General features: G+C 55.8%; 1 protein-coding gene across 15 annotated transcripts; it reads left to right on the top strand.

Moving 5' to 3' along the window:
- The first annotated feature begins 100 nt into the window (after positions 1-100).
- On the top strand, positions 101-17,244 carry GOLGA2 (golgin A2). Of its 15 annotated transcripts, XM_082695765.1 has the most exons (30): positions 147-282; positions 1,744-1,866; positions 2,957-3,037; positions 5,835-5,951; positions 6,068-6,184; positions 6,301-6,417; positions 6,534-6,650; positions 6,910-6,953; positions 7,074-7,137; positions 7,745-7,801; positions 7,999-8,079; positions 8,864-8,902; positions 9,185-9,247; positions 9,335-9,428; positions 9,527-9,633; positions 10,614-10,672; positions 10,963-11,104; positions 12,431-12,520; positions 12,628-12,735; positions 12,939-13,026; positions 13,402-13,739; positions 13,942-14,055; positions 14,528-14,773; positions 14,863-14,938; positions 15,164-15,249; positions 15,545-15,760; positions 15,868-15,970; positions 16,061-16,167; positions 16,252-16,405; positions 16,512-17,244. In XM_082695765.1, exons 1-30 carry the CDS (start codon positions 202-204, stop codon positions 16,733-16,735), a joined length of 3,453 nt encoding a protein of 1,150 aa, XP_082551891.1. In that variant the 5' UTR covers positions 147-201; the 3' UTR covers positions 16,736-17,244. The 15 variants fall into 15 exon arrangements, with proteins under 15 accessions (XP_082551904.1, XP_082551901.1, XP_082551902.1 ...); XM_082695775.1 differs by lacking the exon at positions 6,301-6,417 and having other exon boundaries at positions 140-282; XM_082695772.1 differs by lacking the exon at positions 2,957-3,037.
- The last annotated feature ends 18 nt before the right edge of the window (positions 17,245-17,262 follow it).

Raw genomic sequence — 17,262 nt, 5'->3', positions numbered from 1 at the left:
CCGCCTGTCCCTAGGGGCCCGCGGCCGTCTGACCACGCCCCTTTTCCTTTCATCTTTCCCCCTGGCCAATAGGATTCGAGTATTGGGGCCACGCCCACCCAGCTGCTGCTTAGAATCTCCCGGTCCCTCCTTTTCTGGCTCAGTCGCACACCGGAGCTTTTGACCTGCGGAAGCAATTCTGCAGGTTGACGGAACTTGGTGATGTGGCCCCCCTTCCCCTCCCCCTGTACCGGAATGTCGGAAGAAACCCGACAGAGCAAATTGGCAGCTGCTAAGAAAAAGGTAAAATGTGCCGAGACGCGGCTCCCTGACCCAGCCAAAGGCCTCTCCGACGGCCGGGCCGTGGCCAGAGTCTGTGCTGCCCTGAGACACACAGGGCGAGCCCCTCGGCTCCCCTTGGCGCTCCCCCTCCCAAAGTCTTCTCAGCCAGTCCCGCCCCCCCGGCAGCCCAGCCCCCGCCCTCGCCCTCGCCCGTCGCCCCTGGGTGACTTTGGGCCGGTGACCCCCGGGATCCTCGCTCCGGGGTTGGCCCTCGCCTTCTGCCACCCAGAACTAGAGGACCGGACTCCCCTGGCCGGTCCGGGTCTCGGAGGACCTCGGTCCCGGCCCTGCTTTCCCCTCCCCCACCGCGGAGCGGCGACTCGGGCGTCGGTAGGGAGGAGTGGAATGTAGTTACGTCACAATCCCCCTGGGAACTGTCATTAGCGCCACGAGCCCGGTGCTTGATCTTACTACCCGGTCCCCCAGTGTGTTCATACCCTTTCCGGTCGCGCACAAATATCCAGATTAAAGGGGATTGGGGACTATGGGACCTAGGTGGGAGAGGTTTCGGGAGCCCTTACACTAAGACTGTACCCCATCCTTACACAACTGGCTTAAGTGATCATGGAACGTTGATAACACCTTGGTGACAAGGGGAGAATGTGTTTTCTTTGGTATGGTTTCCTCCTAGGTTTATACTGTCCAGAAGGACTTTCACATTTTAAATCTTAATTCTCTACCTCACATTTTAATTCCCTGTGATTCTGGGACCAGAGTCCCCCTCAATCAGTGCTCTTTGGAGTGAGATCTGCTTATCCTCTGTGGAACAGATCTCTGGAACCTGAACTTCACAGGTGGGAATGTTCCCCAAATCATTTCAACATGGAGTTTTCTAAATGCCACAGGATAATATGGGACTGAAGTATCAGTTGTGCTTGATTCTCTTGAGGGAGAAAAGTCCTTTTATATTTATGTACCTAGGGATGACATTTGCATAGATTTGTAAGATTATAATAGACTTCTAGTGAAATGGTGCTTGGGTTGTCCACGTTCACTAGGTGTGTGCCTTCGTTGCTTTCTGCCATCAGGATACGTTAATGTAAAAGTTTGATAAATACCAGTGTGCAGCTTTAACAGATGGGTAGGAAAGGACCCTAGATTACTCAGATGTTTCCTTTTTCATCTCCACCTCTGGTTTTGCCTCTTGGCACTTGCTGATTTCATGGCATACCCCCAGAACTCAGAGTCCGAAGACTAGGTTTAAATTCCATTATTGCTCCCCCCCCCTTTATAATGCCACGTTATCATTCCATTTCTGTGGTCACTGAGAATTACAGCACCTTGTAGGGCTGTTGATGGCATTAAATCGGATGGCGGATATAGGAGTATATCGTAAACTGCAAAGTTTACCATACACTCCTATATTGGGAGGTGGGTGTGGATATAGGAGCTTAGAGTTCTCACTGCTTTTCTTTTCTGCAGTTGAGGGAGTATCAGCAGAAGATCGGTTCTGGTACTCCTGCAGGAGTTAAGAAAAAACGAAAGATCAAAAATGGGAGTTGCTCAGAAACAACAGCTTCTGATGGTTGTCACTCCCCTGAGGATGTGAGTATTGGCTGGCCAAACTCCTGGGACCAAGGGTACTCCAAGGGGAGTAGAGGGTGGTGGTTAAGGTTGTGGAAGAAGTTAGGTTTGAGTCCTAACTCTCCCTTTGCCAGCGATAATGTCCCTGCTAGGGGTATATTTCCACATCAGAAAGATTGGGGTAATGTTATCTTACTTACACTTGTGACACTGGAATGAGATGGTTGATTTTTTTTTTTTTTAAGATTTATTTATTTGAGGCGGGGGTGGGGGTGGGGGGACAAAAGGAGAGGGAGAGGGAGAAAATCCTCAAGCGGACTTCCGGCTGAGCACAGAGCCTGACGTGGAGCTCCATCCTGGGACCCTGAGATGGTAACTTGAGGAGAAAGAAATCAAGAGCTGGACTGAGCCACCCAGGCCTGCTATAGGGCCTGGTGCAGGGTAAAGATTTGCTAAAGGGTAGTGGTATTTGATGTACTGATCTGGTGACTTTCCTCATCCCCGGCCTCAAACGGGAAGCCACACAGTGAGATCAGCCATATGCCATCACACTGTCCCTTTAGGAAGCACCGGAAGAGGCCCAGGATGTAGCGAGGAGGGGCCCAAGCACTTGGGTTAGGTGACATTGACTTTTGAGTCCATCTTTGCCACCAGCTTGCTGGGCGACCTCAGGAAAATCATTTCCTCCCCTGGGTCCAGTGGCCTCATCTGTAAGAGGATATTGTTGGAGCAGATCCATACCTTTCAGACTTCTAGCTGGAACCCCCTTTGTTCAAGCGAACCCTTCCTCAGAAGTCTGATTTTTCGAAGGGAGATGGCATTCCTGTCAGATTCGTCCCCAGCATCCTGGGCCTGAGGAGCGGGTCTCATGAGTGTATTAATAAAACTGCTGCGTCGGGCCAGTGACTGCATTCTCTGTCTAGTTCAGGGGACTTTTCCCTTTTGTACCTTGATTTCTATCTCCAGCAAGGCAGCCGGTGGCCGTTTGGGAAGGCGGCCATGGATTTGTTCCCTTCTCTCTTCCCTTCCTCCTTCCCTAACTCTCTCACCTCTCTCTAAGCCACTTTTCTCTCTCCCCTTGCCCTTGTTTCTCCCTTCTCGCCTCCTGTAGATTCAGGACATCCTGAAGGTGCTGGTGTCCGACCTTAACCGCTCCAATGGGGTAGCACTCCCCCCATTGGACAAGTGGCAGGTGAGGCAGTGCCAAGCTTCCTCTCTGGCTTGCTTTGTCCTGGCTGTGCATGCCCCAAGGCTTCTCTGGTTTGGGGGAGGCTATGCCTCTGGCTTATTTTGTGTTGCTTTCATTAAACCTCAGCCTGTCCTCGTCTGCTTTTCCCACCTGCTCGGTTGGTTGGGTTGTTTTCCTTGCCCCACATCTTTTATCATCTTGAAGAAGGTGAGACACATCTTGACATTTAAAGGTAATTTGGGAAAGCTTCCAGAGCAGGTGCGTGGGATCTGGGCTTTTCGAGCCTTGGGTATGAAAACCAAGTGGCATGTCAGACTCAGAGAGATTAAATAAAAGCAAACCTTTAGGCTTACCCTTTGGGCACCTGTCCCCAAAAGACCCAACAGACTGCATAGCAATTTGTGCTCTCTCTGAACTGGATGAATCCATTTTGGGTTGAGAGTAAGTAACTGCAGGTTTTAAGACGGAGCACACATTACAGTTACAAGGTTCGAGATCATAAGTGACCAGGATATCCCGCTCCTGTTCTCTTTTAAAAATCAGCTGGACACTTAGGCTGTGTGTTCAGTTGCTAGGGGAGACGGTTGGCTAGGCGCTCCAGAAAAGAGGTAAACCAGGTCGAGCGTGGACTGAGGGAGGCCGACCCTCAGTAGGGTTGGCAAGGTAGAATGTGGCAATGTTCCAAGTGCCCAGCTAAGGGTGAGGTTTGTTCTAAATGGACTCGAGACTGGTTTGAAGATTACGGGTGGATAGCATTTATCCAGATGGGAGAGTTGGGGGGAGTGGGAGCTCCGGGCAGAGGGAGGGGGCGGGGAGGGATCCAGGTAACAACCAGTATTATGAGCTCACAGAGCGTTGCCTAGAGACGGAGCCTTGGTGGGTTCTCTGGACATGATATTCCCACTTTGTCCTGGGACACCGCCCAGGCCAGGGCAGTAGGGCTGAAATTCAGCCAGGTCCTGCAAGAGATGGGCATGGGCAGAGGGTGGGGACAGAGCCCTGGATGCTGGTGTGAGAGCCTTTCACTCACTGAGACCGCTCAAACCCGGGGTATCGGGTCTGTCCAGGTGCTTTGACTCACCTTGTGGGCTCAGAGGAGCTGCTCAGAGGGGCACGGGGAAGGGAGCCCTGGCCTAGAGGACTCCTGAAGCTGGTATTTGCACTGAGTTCTAAGAACCTGTGCCCGCACCCCCCTGTTGTCCTGGAAATAAAGACCCAGATCCTTTTTGTGGTTTTTCAATCCTTTCTGTCTCCGTGGCCATTTCCCACTTAAGTTTTCTGTTCCTGCAATGCAGGCTTGTGGTTATAGGATCCTGGACAGAGCTGATAACATTTCCAGAAATGGGGACTCATGAAGAAATAAAATTTTAATGGAACGGGACCATTGGGGGAGTGGAGAGTGATTTTTTTAAATACTCCATACTTTTGCTCTAAGACCTAAAATTGTGAAATAGCTTGGTTGATCATAAAAGCGTCGTGTTACATATATTTAAGTCCTCAGAAAATCACTTTTATTCCTTCTCTGAACATTCTTGGGTCTAGTGCTAGGGATCCATGGGACCCCAGGGTGCCAGGAGGCACCCAGAGCTTGCCAGGCCCAGGGCTAGAAGTGCCCACCACCTCCCCTAAAGTCTCAAGCCCTCTGGCCAGCTGCTGAGCCCCTGCTGTTACCTGGGAGATTGTTTACTGGTTGTCAAGGCAACGGGAGGTTTCAGGGTCAAAGGTCACAGCCGGGACAGTAAACACGCAAATTGCTTGATTCATCCTCAGCTTCCCCGGCTCTGCATCACTAGCAATAAGAAGGGCAGTAGAGTTGACTTTTCAGAGGTCAGGGCTGATGTCCAGAGAACATCCAGCCCTGGGTCTCTCTTCCTCCTTGTGCTGGCCCCGCTGGCCAGGCCTTGGCTCCCTAATGAGCTCCCCTATTCAAAGATGGCAGCCATCTTCCCCACCTGTCTGCTCATTTTTGCACCTCATCAGACATTAGATCTGTAGAGCCAGATGTCATGCGTGAGCCCAGAAAGAGGCTGGGTGGGGCCCTGGTCAAGCAGGTGGGTCCAGGTGGGGAAGGGGGAGCAGTTTCTTCATGGCTTCTTGTCCCCCAGTCCCAGGATTGTTCTCCAGGGTACCAGGAGTCAGAGGGTAGACCTCTTAGCTCTGGCTTCCCGTGCTGGTTCTCAGTTGGGTAGCTATTTCGGAGCTAGGAGGTTGGGATGGGCCTAGTGGCCGTGTTTTTCTTTTTTACCTGCAGGAGTAGGGTGAGTTTGGTAGCTTCTTTCCCAGAGAAGTCCCGAACTGGGCAGATAGAGCCAGTAGTGGGGGATAGGAGAGGGGGAGGGTGAAGAGAGCAGAGAGGAAGGAAGCAGATAGTGGTTGACCACGTCTCTTGTCACCACCACCCTCTGCCTGCCAGGAGCCCAGGGCAAGGATCACTCTGGCATTCCCGAAGAGCAGTGCCTTCCTTCTCCCTGACTGGGCACCCCTGTTCTCCACTTGCTGTGGCTGCCACAGGCCAAGAGCCTGATACTGTCCCTTGCTGAGCTCCATGGAGAACAAGGCCCCCACTTTCAGGAAGGAGGTTGCGCAGACCCTGCTTGGAGCTTTGGCCGTCCAGAAGGCTGCAGAGCCGCCCTCAGCTCGGGCGAGTCACAGCCACGCTCCGCAGTGGCTCCCAGCATGTGTGACTGTCCCTGTGACCCCAGCAACCCCTGTCCTGCTTGCTCCGCACCCCCGCATTCATGACAGCCGGGCGCCTTCTTACCCGCATGGCCCCCTAACCCCCTGCTCTGTTCTGTGACAGGCGCCCAAAGACCGCGCCACTCCTGCCGTACCAACAGTTGATGGCACCATGACATCTGATGGTGTCCCTTCGCCTTGTGCTAGTCCCCTTCATCTTACTAGCATGGCGTCAGTTCAGGTTTGTGCCTTGCCCTGCTGCCTGCTGCCCCACTCTGTGTCCACCCCCGCATTCATGACAGCCGGGCGCCTTCTTACCCGCATGGCCCCCTAACCCCCTGCTCTGTTCTGTGACAGGCGCCCAAAGACCGCGCCACTCCTGCCATACCAACAGTTGATGGCACCATGACATCTGATGGTGTCCCTTCGCCTTGTGCTAGTCCCCTTCATCTTACTAGCATGGCGTCAGTTCAGGTTTGTGCCTTGCCCTGCCGCCTGCCACCCCACTCTGTGTCCACCTCCGCATTCATGACAGCCGGGCGCCTTCTTACCCGCATGGCCCCCTAACCCCCTGCTCTGTTCTGTGACAGGCGCCCAAAGACCGCGCCACTCCTGCCATACCAACAGTTGATGGCACCATGACATCTGATGGTGTCCCTTCGCCTTATGCTAGTCCCCTTCATCTTACTAGCATGGCGTCAGTTCAGGTTTGTGCCTTGCCCTGCCGCCTGCCGCCCCACTCTGTGTCCACCCCCGCATTCATGACAGCCGGGCGCCTTCTTACCCGCATGGCTCCCTAACCCCCTGCTCTGTTCTGTGACAGGCGCCCAAAGACCGCGCCACTCCTGCCATACCAACAGTTGATGGCACCATGACATCTGATGGTGTCTCTTCGCCTTGTGCTAGTCCCCTTCATCTTACTAGCATGGCGTCAGTTCAGGTTTGTGCCTCGTCCTGCTGCCTGCTGCCCCACTCTGTGTCCACCCCCGCACTCCTCCTCCCCAGAGGACTGGACCTGCTCGGGGTCCTCTTCCCCTTTCTTTAGGTAGCTTGGTTCCTCCCGGAGGACTGAGGTGGGGGAGGCCGAGACCAGGTCTTTCCTTGAAGTTTGGGAAGCTGGCAGGTTGCCTCCCCACCCCGCCCCTGGGTGGTCTTCATGAGCAGCTGAGTAACAACCTCTTGTGTTTCTTTGTGAACAGAGTCACCATGCAGAAAATGGCCCGATCCTTACTGATGAAAACGAGTGAGTATCTCCTATAGGGCCAGCAGCCCCTAGGTGGAGGGAATCGGGGCAGGCTACTGCCGGCCACTCCCTATTTCCCATTGAACCTCCTGCACCCCTGACTCCCATGTTTGTCCCCAGATGTCTGTCATCTACGGAGAGCCTGCGACAAATTTCTCAGCAGCTCAATGGCATTGTGTCCGAGGTACCCCAGAACTTGAAACCCAAGGGAGGGGGTAGATGGTGGGGAATGTGCCAGAAAGAAACTGAGGTAGAGGTTCCCAAGAGGGAGGAAAGAGCCCGGGAGCAGCTAGCTTGCTGGGCAATGTTCAGCTTGGCATGACTCCTTTGAGTCCTCTTTTTTTTTTTAATTTTTAAAAAGATTTTGTTGAATTATTTGACATAGAGAGGGAACACAAGCAGGGGGAGAGGGAGAGGCGGACTCCCCACTGAGCAGGGAGCCCCATGCGGGACTTGATCCCAGGACCCTGGGATCATGAGCTAAGTCAAATGCAGATGCTTAATGGACTGAGCCACCCAGGGGCCCCCTTTGAGTCCTCTTTGAAGCTTCCCAAACTGAAGGGGTTGGACCTTGAAGCCGGTTACATCTTTTAATCCCTCCGCAGGAAGCACAGTATGGGAGCCACGTGGGAGGGGGCCACGGAGGGGGAGATAAGAACCAGAAGGAGTTGGCACAAAGGGCTTAGGCAGAATGGTTTGTGGCTGATGGGCAAGTTGGGGAGTCAGAGGGTGAGGGAATGGGGAGGTGGGGCAGAGCGCGCCTCCATGTGTGCCGGTTTCGTGCCTCCTAGTCTTCATCCTGCGTCAATGGAGAGGGCCTGTCATCTGCTAATATGAAGGATCTGGAGGTAAGTGGGTCTGCACCGTGGCCCAGTAACCCTGCAGGCCAGCCCCCACCCCCACCTCCCATGGCGGAGGCTGGGTGCCCCGCTGCCAGCTGAGATGGCCCAGACAGCCCCCAACCCTAATGACTGCTCTCTCTACCTCTCCCCGCCCCCATCCTCCTCCTCCTCCTCCTCCTCCTCCTCCTCTGCATGCGCCTCAGAACCGGTACCAAGAGCTATCAGTAGCCCTGGACTCCAGCCATCTAACAAACAAAGAACTCAGTAACAAGATAGAAGAATTGGTAAGAGTCCAGTGGGGTCCCCTGGTTCCACGCTGCCACTCTGGGGCTCCAGTTTTTCCCTGGGGCCCTGAAGAAAGGGGCTGGGGGCCCCTGGTGCCAGGGGAGAATGGGGTGCCCGGGGGCCTGAGTCTCAGTTGGAGGGACCCTGGAGCACAGAGCACGCAGCATGGCTTTCTGTGGCTGCCTTCTTCGCCTCCTCTCTCTTCTCCAGACCCCGCTGCTTGAGCCCTCCCCGTACTTGCCCCCGGGGCTCTTGCTTCCCAGAGGAAGCACTGGCTTGACCCGTGCGCTCCGGCCCTGACTCAGCCCCTCATCTGCTCTATCTTTCAACTCAGACCAGTCACCTCTCCTCTCTGGGCTTCACTGTCCCAAGGAGGTAGAATTAGAGGTGGCCGAGGTCCCTTTTGGCTCAGAAAATCAGGTCCTTTTCATTCAACAGAACCTGGCCTGGAGGGGAGGTGTGCTTAGTAAATATTTATTGAATGAAGGCATCCCCCACAACCACAGGCCGACAGAAGGGTAGCCTCTCACTTCTCAGCTCCCATTTCTAGACGTTCAGGTCCTTGTCCTTTCACGGGCACCCGGATCCAGACTCTCACTTGAGCAAAGCCATCTGAGACCCAAAGTCTCTATCCTTGGGAGCTTGAGGACAGTGTGTCTGTTCATCTCCCTGTGAACTTTCCCTTTGAAACCCATTCCCAGCCCCTGCCCATCCTCCATCTTGGTGTGGGGAGGGTAGCAAAGGCCGACAGACTGAGTTACCTTCCTTCGACTCTCCCCACAGAAACAACAAAACCAGGAATCTTTGGACCAACTGGAAAAAGTAACGTGATTTCTTTGTCTGCTGGTCATGTGGCAGATGGGTTTGGGGAGGGTTCAAGTGTAGAGGCCCATGCTCATCTGGCTCCCAGACTGGAGGAATAAAAGGCCCCCTCGTCCCCTACCCCTTCCCCACCCCCTGGCCCCTCTCCAGCGCCCCCCAGCCCCCCAGGATCTGGCCATGTTGTTGAGGCTGTCCTGGGTCGTCAGTGGCATTGTGGGAGCACATCCTTTCCGGTTTTATCTCTGCCTCCTCCCAGTCAGCCATTTTGTGTCCTTCCTGCAGGAGAAGAAGGAGTTTGAGCAGAAGCTTGCCAAGGAGCAAGGCTCTCTAAGGGAGCAACTGCAGGTGCGTGGAGCCGTGGTCTCCCTCCCGCCCCCCAAGGAAATGCTTCCTTCCCTCCTCTTCAGCACCCCTCTTCCTTCTCTCCCAAAGGTTCACATTCAGACAATAGGAATTTTGGTGTCTGAGAAAAATGACTTACACACCGCCTTGGTGCATACCCAGCAGGCAGCCAGGCAAAAAGCAGGTGGGAGTCCAGGCACCCTCCCATTCCCCAGCCTCGCATGTTGGCGGACCTTGGGTGGGATTCCTTCTTGGGTCGCATTTCGAACTCTGTCATTCCAGGAGAATATGAAGATCTTGCTAGTCGTCTGCAGTCTTCCCGCCAGCGTATCGGAGAACTGGAGCGCACCCTGTCTACTGTCTCCACTCAGCAGAAACAGGTGGAGAGGGTGAGTCCATCGTCGGACCTGTCCACTCAGGGCGCAGCTTCCCTGGCAGGGGAGGGGCCCAAGGTCCCTTCCACAAGATGGAGTGTATTTTTTTTTTTTAAGATGTTATTTATTTATTTGACAGGCAGAGATCACAAGTAGGCAGAGAGGCAGGCAGAGAGAGAGAGGAGGAAGCAGGCTCCCTGCCGAGCAGAGAGCCCGATGCGGGGCTCGATCCCAGGACCCTGGGATCATGACCTGAGCTGAAGGCAGAGGCTTTAACCCACTGAGCCACCCAGGCACCCCCTCCCCCCTTTTTTAAGCTTTTATTTATTCAGGACAGCACTTTTACTTATGTTACCATTTGTGGAGGAAGGGACACATGTATGTAATAGAAGGTGTGGGAAATGATTTATAAAAACCCAGGGAGAGGATCAGGGTAGCCAGGAGCACCTGTCACCTCTGTGCCTTCTGAGTGCTGGGCCTATGACTAGAGCATTCAAAAAAGAGACAGATCACAGTGCAGATTTAATTCCACTCCTTGTATCTGCTCCCCTACTGCAGGGAGGAAATGTGGTTGAAGAGTCAGACAGACTGGGTTTTTAATTCCCACTCTGTCGGGGATCGCAGGCAAACGACTTCACCTGTGACACTCTGCGCTCACCTGTAAAACTCAGAGCCAGGCCTGCCCCATGCAGTGGTCGTGAGGCTTGAATGCGATCCTTAGCCTGGTGCCTGCTGGTGCCCTTGGGGAAGGGTCAGTCATGATGGCTCTTTGTGACGGACAGCGATGCCACCGGCTCTGTCTGGCCTCCGTTGGCCAGCCGTGAATCTGTCCCGCCCTTCCCAAGCTCTTGGCTGCGGCAAATGGAAGCGTGGGCTTGGAAAGGCTTTGAACAAAACGTGAAGGGTGGCTGTGGCATGGTTAGGGCTGCTGGTAGTCTGCCTGCTGCACCCTCCCCCTGGCCGCCACACCTGACCTCGCCTTTCTGTGTTCACAGCACAACAATGACCTAACCAAAGAACGAGATGCCTTGAAGATGGAGTTATACAAGAACAAGTACGATGGCGGGGGGCTGGGCGGTGGGAGGGGTACAGGAGCCAGGGGAGGGGGTTGGCTGGGTTTGGACAGGTGCAGAGCAGGGCTCTGGGCTCAGCAGTGCCACCAACACAGGCCAAGGCTTCAGGCCACTCAGGTCTTCTCTCTGACCTGCCCCTGGGGACTCTCGTGCCCCGGGGTCCCTTCCGATGCCCCCGTTCCCTGGCTCTGTGGCAAGTGTGGCAGGTTGATCACCAGAGGGCTCCTTTCTGTTCTGTACTCATGTCTTTCCTCGCTGCCTGTGGCCATAGCAAAAACACCGAGGACCTGAAGCAGGTGAACTCGGAAATGGAAGAGAGGATTCGGGTGTTGGTGAACGAGAAGGCAGGCATGAAGCTCAAGATAGAGGAGCTGCAGAAGGATCTGGAGATGTCAGAGCTTCTGAGGCAGCAGGTAAGGCTGGAGCTACAAGGAGAAGGAGCCCGAGCCCCACCCATCGGGGTCACCGGCTGCCTCCAGCCACGAGCTGCAAGGTTGGCATCCTTGTTCTGGCCCTGCCGTAGAATCCTGCTCCAAACAGTGATCAAACTCCACACATCAGGGCCCAGCCCAGATCTGTCGAATCAGAATCTCAGGGATTTTTTTTTTTTTAAGATTTTATTTATTTATTTGACAGACAGAGATCACAAGTAGGCAGAGAGGCAGGCAGAGACAGAGAGAGGGGGAAGCAGGCTCCCCACCAAGCAGAGAGCCCGATGCAGGGCTCGATCCTAAGACCCTTGGGATCATGACCTGAGCTGAAGGCAGAGGCTTTAACCCACTGAGCCACCCAGACGCCCCTCTCAGGGATTTTTTTATTCGTTTTTTCAAAGTGTCCTGGGTGCAAACCATTGTTGCATAGGTGCCAGGCACAAGGCTAGCCCACGAATCCTCCTGCTTCCTCTTGGAGGGTGGGCCACCAGGGTCAGAGGCTCCCATCGCTCAGGGTTTCTTCACACTGAGCCATACTCTGCCTTCAAGTCGCTTCCCTCGTTGGGGCTCTCTTCCCTCCCGATCAACACCAGAAAAATCTTGTCTCTTTCCCAAGACAGACCTTCTGATACTGGGGGGTGAGGGAGCCTGTGTACAGATTCCTTGTGGCTCCCTCATCTTTTCCAAGCTACACAGATCCAGCTGGGGTTCATGTGGTCTGTCACCCTCCTGATTGCTTTCTCCTGGACGGGACCTGATCTGTTAGGGCTCCTCTTATGGTCAGTCCCCCAGAGCGGAACAGGAGTCTCCAATTGGGTCTAGCCTGGGCAGCAGACAGAGCTCTGTACCCATCCACCCATCTGGCTCCCCATCCATTCAGCGAGTGTTAATGGAATGTCGCCTCTGTGGCCCGTTCCTGGGATGCGTAGTCTAATAAGCGGCCTGCTAGAGATACAAAGTGAGGCCTTGAGGTTGCTCTGAAGTTGGTTGCTCTGAAGTTGGACTCTGTGACCCAACCACCCCTGGACCAGTTTGTAGCCTTATTCACTATAGCAGGAAAAGATCTAGAAGGATACACATCAGGTCCGGGAGGTCCTGGGAGCCAGAGGAACGGTAAATATTTAGTTTCAGAAAGCCTCTGGGTACAGTCCTAACAACATGAGCACAGAGATCTTTGTTTATCCCAAGTTATGTTATCCCAGTTCGTACACTACCCCAGCTCAGACCCTTTTGCAATAGGGTGGGGGGCGGTTTGCATGGTCCAGCGTGGGCTCCCCACATCTAACCTCCTCGTCTTTCATGCTTCAGTTATCTAGTGAGTTGAAACCCCACGATAGCAACCAGGAGTTAAAGAAGGCCCATGAAGACCGGGCACGCCTGGAGGCCCGCGTGGAGCAGGTGAGGCCTGGCAGACCGAGGTGGGTGGAAGGAGGTTGGCCCCAGGTGCCCAGGAGCTGGTGAGGCTCAGTGACAGCCCCTGCTACCTTTTCTGCCTCTCCCTGCAGCTGAGCGATTTACTGAAGCAACTGCAGCTGGAAAGAGACCATTATATGCAAAATATGAAGGAGGACACCGCTTACTGGCAAGACAAAATGCGGCAAATGTCCGAACATGTGAGACGCCACCTTCAGCCCCCCTCCCTCACCTTAGACGGGTCACTCGGTTTTTCCCAGGGCCTCAGTAAAATGGGAATCCTGTCCCCTGCTGTGGGCAGCCCAAGATGGCTGTGTAGTTTTTACAGGGGTGCGGGGGGGTGGGGGAGAGGGCATTGGTCCTCCCTTCCTGCCCCCCACATGCCCCCCTGTGCTTTGGGCAGATGCACAAACTGAGGGATGAGAAGAACCGCAGTGACTGTCAGGTGCGGGAATTGGAGGCCAGCGTGGCCGCACTGAAGAGGCAGCTAGGTAAGCCAGGGCGAGACGGTCTGGGAGCCGGATTGGTGGCAGAGGGTTGGTCAGGGTGCCTTGGAGTGGCCCTAGGCGCACGGACGGATGGAAGGGGACTGTGGCCGAGGGGAGGAGGACTATACCAGGAGTTGGCCGGCCTGAGTACGGTGCCCGCTGGCAATCAGCCAGAGTTGTCTTGAGCACAAAAGCCTAATGAACTCTATCCAAAAGGGTCTAGAAAGAGCCTGTCCCATGAGTGTGAGGGCACTGTTAGCCAGGAAGCCCAGGTTTGGGGTGATGAGGCCCAGTGAGGAGCTGTGAACCAAGCAGCGGGGTTTCGGAAGGCACAGAGGTGAGAGGCCCCTACCGTGCACCCCTCCCCCTTTTCCCCAGTGGTGCCTCCAGCCCCAGAGCCCCCAGCTGGGCCCTCGGAGGAGGAGCAGCGGCTGCAGATGGAGGCCGAACAACTACAGAAGGAACTGGAGATCCTGGCAGGGCAGTTGCAGGCCCAGGTAAAAGACAATGAAGGTCTGAGTCGCCTGAACCAGGAGCAGGAGCAGCGGCTGCTGGAGCTGGAGCGCGCCTCCGAGTGCTGGGAGAACCAGGTTGAGGAGCGCAAGAAGATTCTGGAGACCATGCAGAATGACCGCACCACCATCAGCCGCGCGCTGTCCCAGAACCGCGAGCTCAAGCAGCAGCTGGCTGAGCTGCAGGACGGCTTCGTCAAGCTGGTGTGCAGCCCCTCCCTGGCCAAGCCCTTTGGTCCAGGGTGGGACACCGAACCCCTCTGGGCCTCTGTTTCCCCAGCCGTAATGGGGTTTGGGGGGGGGGTAAGGACCCCATGTGACACGGTCACAGAGCCACAGGCGGCAGACGTCATGTTCTGGGGGCCCCGCTGCTCCGGGTGGCCGCTGACTCTTCCCCTCTGTCCAGTCTAATGAGAACATGGAGGTTACCAGTGCGCTGCAGACAGAACAGCACGTCAAGAATGAGCTGGCCAAGAGGCTGGGCGAGCTGCAGGAGAAGCTAGGGGAGCTGAAAGAAACAGTAAGCCCCGAGCCCTGGCAGACAGACAGCCTGGAGGGCGGTGGGAGGCTTGGCCAGGACAAAGCAGCTCCAGCCGGTGGAAGGGGTGGTGAGGTGGTGGGGGTGTGGGGGGGCACAGGACTCTCGGATCCTTCCCAACCTGCCTGTGGCGAGGCTCCTTGTTGCTCCCCGTTCTCAGACTTTACGAATTGGGTAGCCCTGGGTCCGGAGGTTGTCACCCTGGCTAGAGACCCCGAGCCCTTTAACGAGAGAGCAAGAGACCGTGTGCTGAGGGCAGCTTCTCAGATTCGGCCCCGAGTGCCACCCCTAGTTCCACTGGTCACTATGTCACTATTCTGCTGTTCACCTCCAAGCCTCAGTGTCCTTAGTCTAAAAGGGAGATTAGCAAGCCCCCTCCTACCCCCTCCTACCCCCCACACCTGACTTCCCCACCCTGGGCTCCGAAGTCTCAGTTCCCGGGGTCTTCCTGCAGATAGAGCTGAAGAGCCAGGAGGCCGAGAGCCTGCAGCAGCAGCGCGACCAGTACGTGAGCCACCTGCAGCAGTATGTGGCCGCCTATCAGCAGCACGTGGCTGCCTACCAGCAACTGGCTTCAGACAAGGAGCTCCTGCAGAGGCAGGTCCTGGTGCAGACCCAGCTCATGGACCGGCTGCAGAACGAGGATATTGAGGTCAAGGTGGCGGCAGAGAAGGCCCGCCAAGAGTTAGAGGAGACCCAGGTGAGGGCGTTTGAAGGCTCGAGGGCTGGGCCCCCAAGGGGAGGGCCTGCCACCTCTGTGTCCCTCCTCACTCTTTTCTGGCCCCTCAGGGACGCCTGGAAGCTGCCACCCAGCAGAACCAGCAGCTCCAGGCCCAGCTGAGCCTCATGGCTATGCCTGGGGAAGGTAGGTGGGAGTACCCAGGGGAGGAGGACAGAGCCCAGGGAGGAGGGTGACTTCAGTATATGAAGGGACCTTTAGGACAGGGATTCCTTCTCCTTCGGGGGGACGGGCTGGCCCAAGGTCGCACAGGGAGGTGGGCCGGAGCCCAGCCCAAGCTTTCCTCCCCGGCCCACTCCACCTCCCCCGTTGGGTTGTCTGAGGACCACCCCCCACTGGCTGCCCCGACAGGAGACGGACTGGACGAAGAGAAGGACGAGGCGGCTGCCCGTCCGAAGCTGAGCATGCCGGAGGGCCTGGATAGCCGAGAGGCCATGGTGAGTGGCCCCGGTGTTACCCCTTCCTTCCCTGGGCCCCCTTCATGCTTCCCTCTGTGGTCCCCCCACACACTGGGGCACCCTCCTTACCTCTTGGTCTGCCTCCCTCAACTTCTCTTGACCCCTGACACCCCTGGGAGCCAGCTGTCAGCTGTCGCTCCATCCTTGAAGCCCAGGCTTGTACCCGCTGGGGGAGGCCGGCAAAGGAGGAGCTCCCGCCACCCCCCTGCCCTCTGCTCATCCGGAGCAGCACCCCCCCCCCCCATGAAAGCACACCTACACGTCTTGCCTGCAGGTGGCATTTTTTAACTCGGCCTTAGCCGGTGCCGAGGAAGAGCAGGCCCGGCTGCGAGGGCAGCTGAAACAGCAAAAGCTGCATTGTCAGCGCCTGGCTCACCTGGTGGCCCCTGGCCAAGAGCAGGAAGCAGGTGACAAGGTCCCCGGGAGCGGGGGCGACAGTGTGCCTGTGGAGACCCACCAGGCCCTCCAGGAGGCAATGGACAAGCTGCAGGTGAGCGCCTCTCCTCAGGCTCCAGCTCAGCCTGGCAGGGTGTGGGGGCCCCCCCCCCAGGCCGCTGCCAAACCCTGACCCCTGACCCTTGACTCCTCTGGGCGCAGGGCCGCTTCATGGTCCTCATACAGGAGAAGGTGGATCTGAAGGAGCGAGTAGATGAGCTGGAGCATCGGTGCGTCCAGCTTTCTGGAGAGACGGACACTATTGGTGAGCGGCAGGGCTGGCGCCAGGGGCGGTGGGCGGGGAGGAGCTCTGCCATGGCCCCCTGAGCCTGAGCACGCGCCCCTCTTTCCTCAGGAGAGTATATTGCCCTCTACCAGAGTCAGAGGGCCGTGCTCAAGGAACGGCACCGGGAGAAGGAGGAGTATATTAGCCGGCTGGCACAGGACAAGGAGGAAATGAAGGTGGGGGACCCTGAGCAGGCCCCAGCAGTGGGGCGGGGCGGGGGTGGGGCTCACAAAGGTGCTCAGCCTCTCCTCTCCCTCCAGGTGAAGCTGCTGGAGCTGCAGGACCTGGTGCTTCGCCTGGTCAACGAGCGTGACAAATGGCAGGGCAAGTACCTGGCCCCTGCCCAGAACCCTGCTGGGGAGCCTGCTGCGGTGCCCCCAGCCCGAGAGCTTGGCGATGCCAATGGCCAGGGTGGTGAGTAGAACCGTCAGGGTGGGCGGTTTGGGGGGTGGGGGTGGGGAGAGCTGGCATAGCACTCAGAGCCCTGCCTCTCTCCCCCTTCTCCACCCCGCCCTGAAAGATATCCAAGAGGTGAACCTGGCCAGCGAGGAGAGAGTGGCACCTCCCCAGGGAGAGGCCCTGCTGGGCCGCAGTGCCCCCGAGAACACCACTGCACAGCAGATCATACAGCTGCTGCGAGAGATGCAGAACACCCAGCAGCGCCCAGGCTTGGGCGACAACCCCTGCATCCCCTTCTTCTACCGGCCTGATGACAACGACGAGGTGAAGATCATTGTGATCTAAGCCCGTCGCCAACAACATCTGAAGCAATGGGGCTGGGGGCTCTGCCCCCACCCTGTCCCTGCCACCCCATCCTTCCTTCATGGCCCTGCCACCCTATCATTCCTTCATGTCCCTGCCACCCTATCATTCCTTCCCAGGTACCTTTTTTTCCCTACACTAGCAAGATAGAACCCCTAAAAAGGGGTATGATAAGCCCCCTAATGGGGAGAAATAGCTCCAGGCAAGAACTGGATCTTTATATCTAGACTCTTTGTGGTTCCGGAAAAACAAAGAGCCACAGACTCAATAAGTTAAAATAGTTTATTTATAGGTATGAAAAGACCCCTAAAAAAAAATTTTTAAATAAAAAAATAAAAAAAAATTAAAAAAAATTTAAAAAATAAAACAAAAAAATTTAAAAACTAAAAAAATTTTAAAAAATTTAAAAAAATAAAAAACAAAAAAAATTTACAAAAAGAAAAAACAAAAAAAATTGCAAAAAGAAAAATAATTAAAAAAAAAAAAGAAAAGCCCCCTAATGGGGAGAA

Source organism: Mustela nivalis (assembly GCF_964662115.1).
Source record: "Mustela nivalis genome assembly, chromosome: 13".
Taxonomy (NCBI): domain Eukaryota; kingdom Metazoa; phylum Chordata; class Mammalia; order Carnivora; family Mustelidae; genus Mustela; species Mustela nivalis.
The sequence above is the reverse complement of the archived record's forward strand: the minus strand, read 5'-3'. Positions and strand labels throughout refer to the sequence as shown.

What these genes read in the sequence shown, in the direction of transcription:
- GOLGA2 (XM_082695765.1), top strand. Translation starts at nt 202, where the DNA reads ATGTGGCCCCCCTTCCCCTCCCCCTGTACCGGAATGTCGGAAGAAACC. An exon ending in CTAGCATGGCGTCAGTTCAG is followed by an intron (nt 6,418 to 6,533) that starts GTTTGTGCCTTG and finishes GTTCTGTGACAG; the next exon opens with GCGCCCAAAGACCGCGCCAC. An exon ending in GTAACAAGATAGAAGAATTG is followed by an intron (nt 8,080 to 8,863) that starts GTAAGAGTCCAG and finishes CTCTCCCCACAG; the next exon opens with AAACAACAAAACCAGGAATC.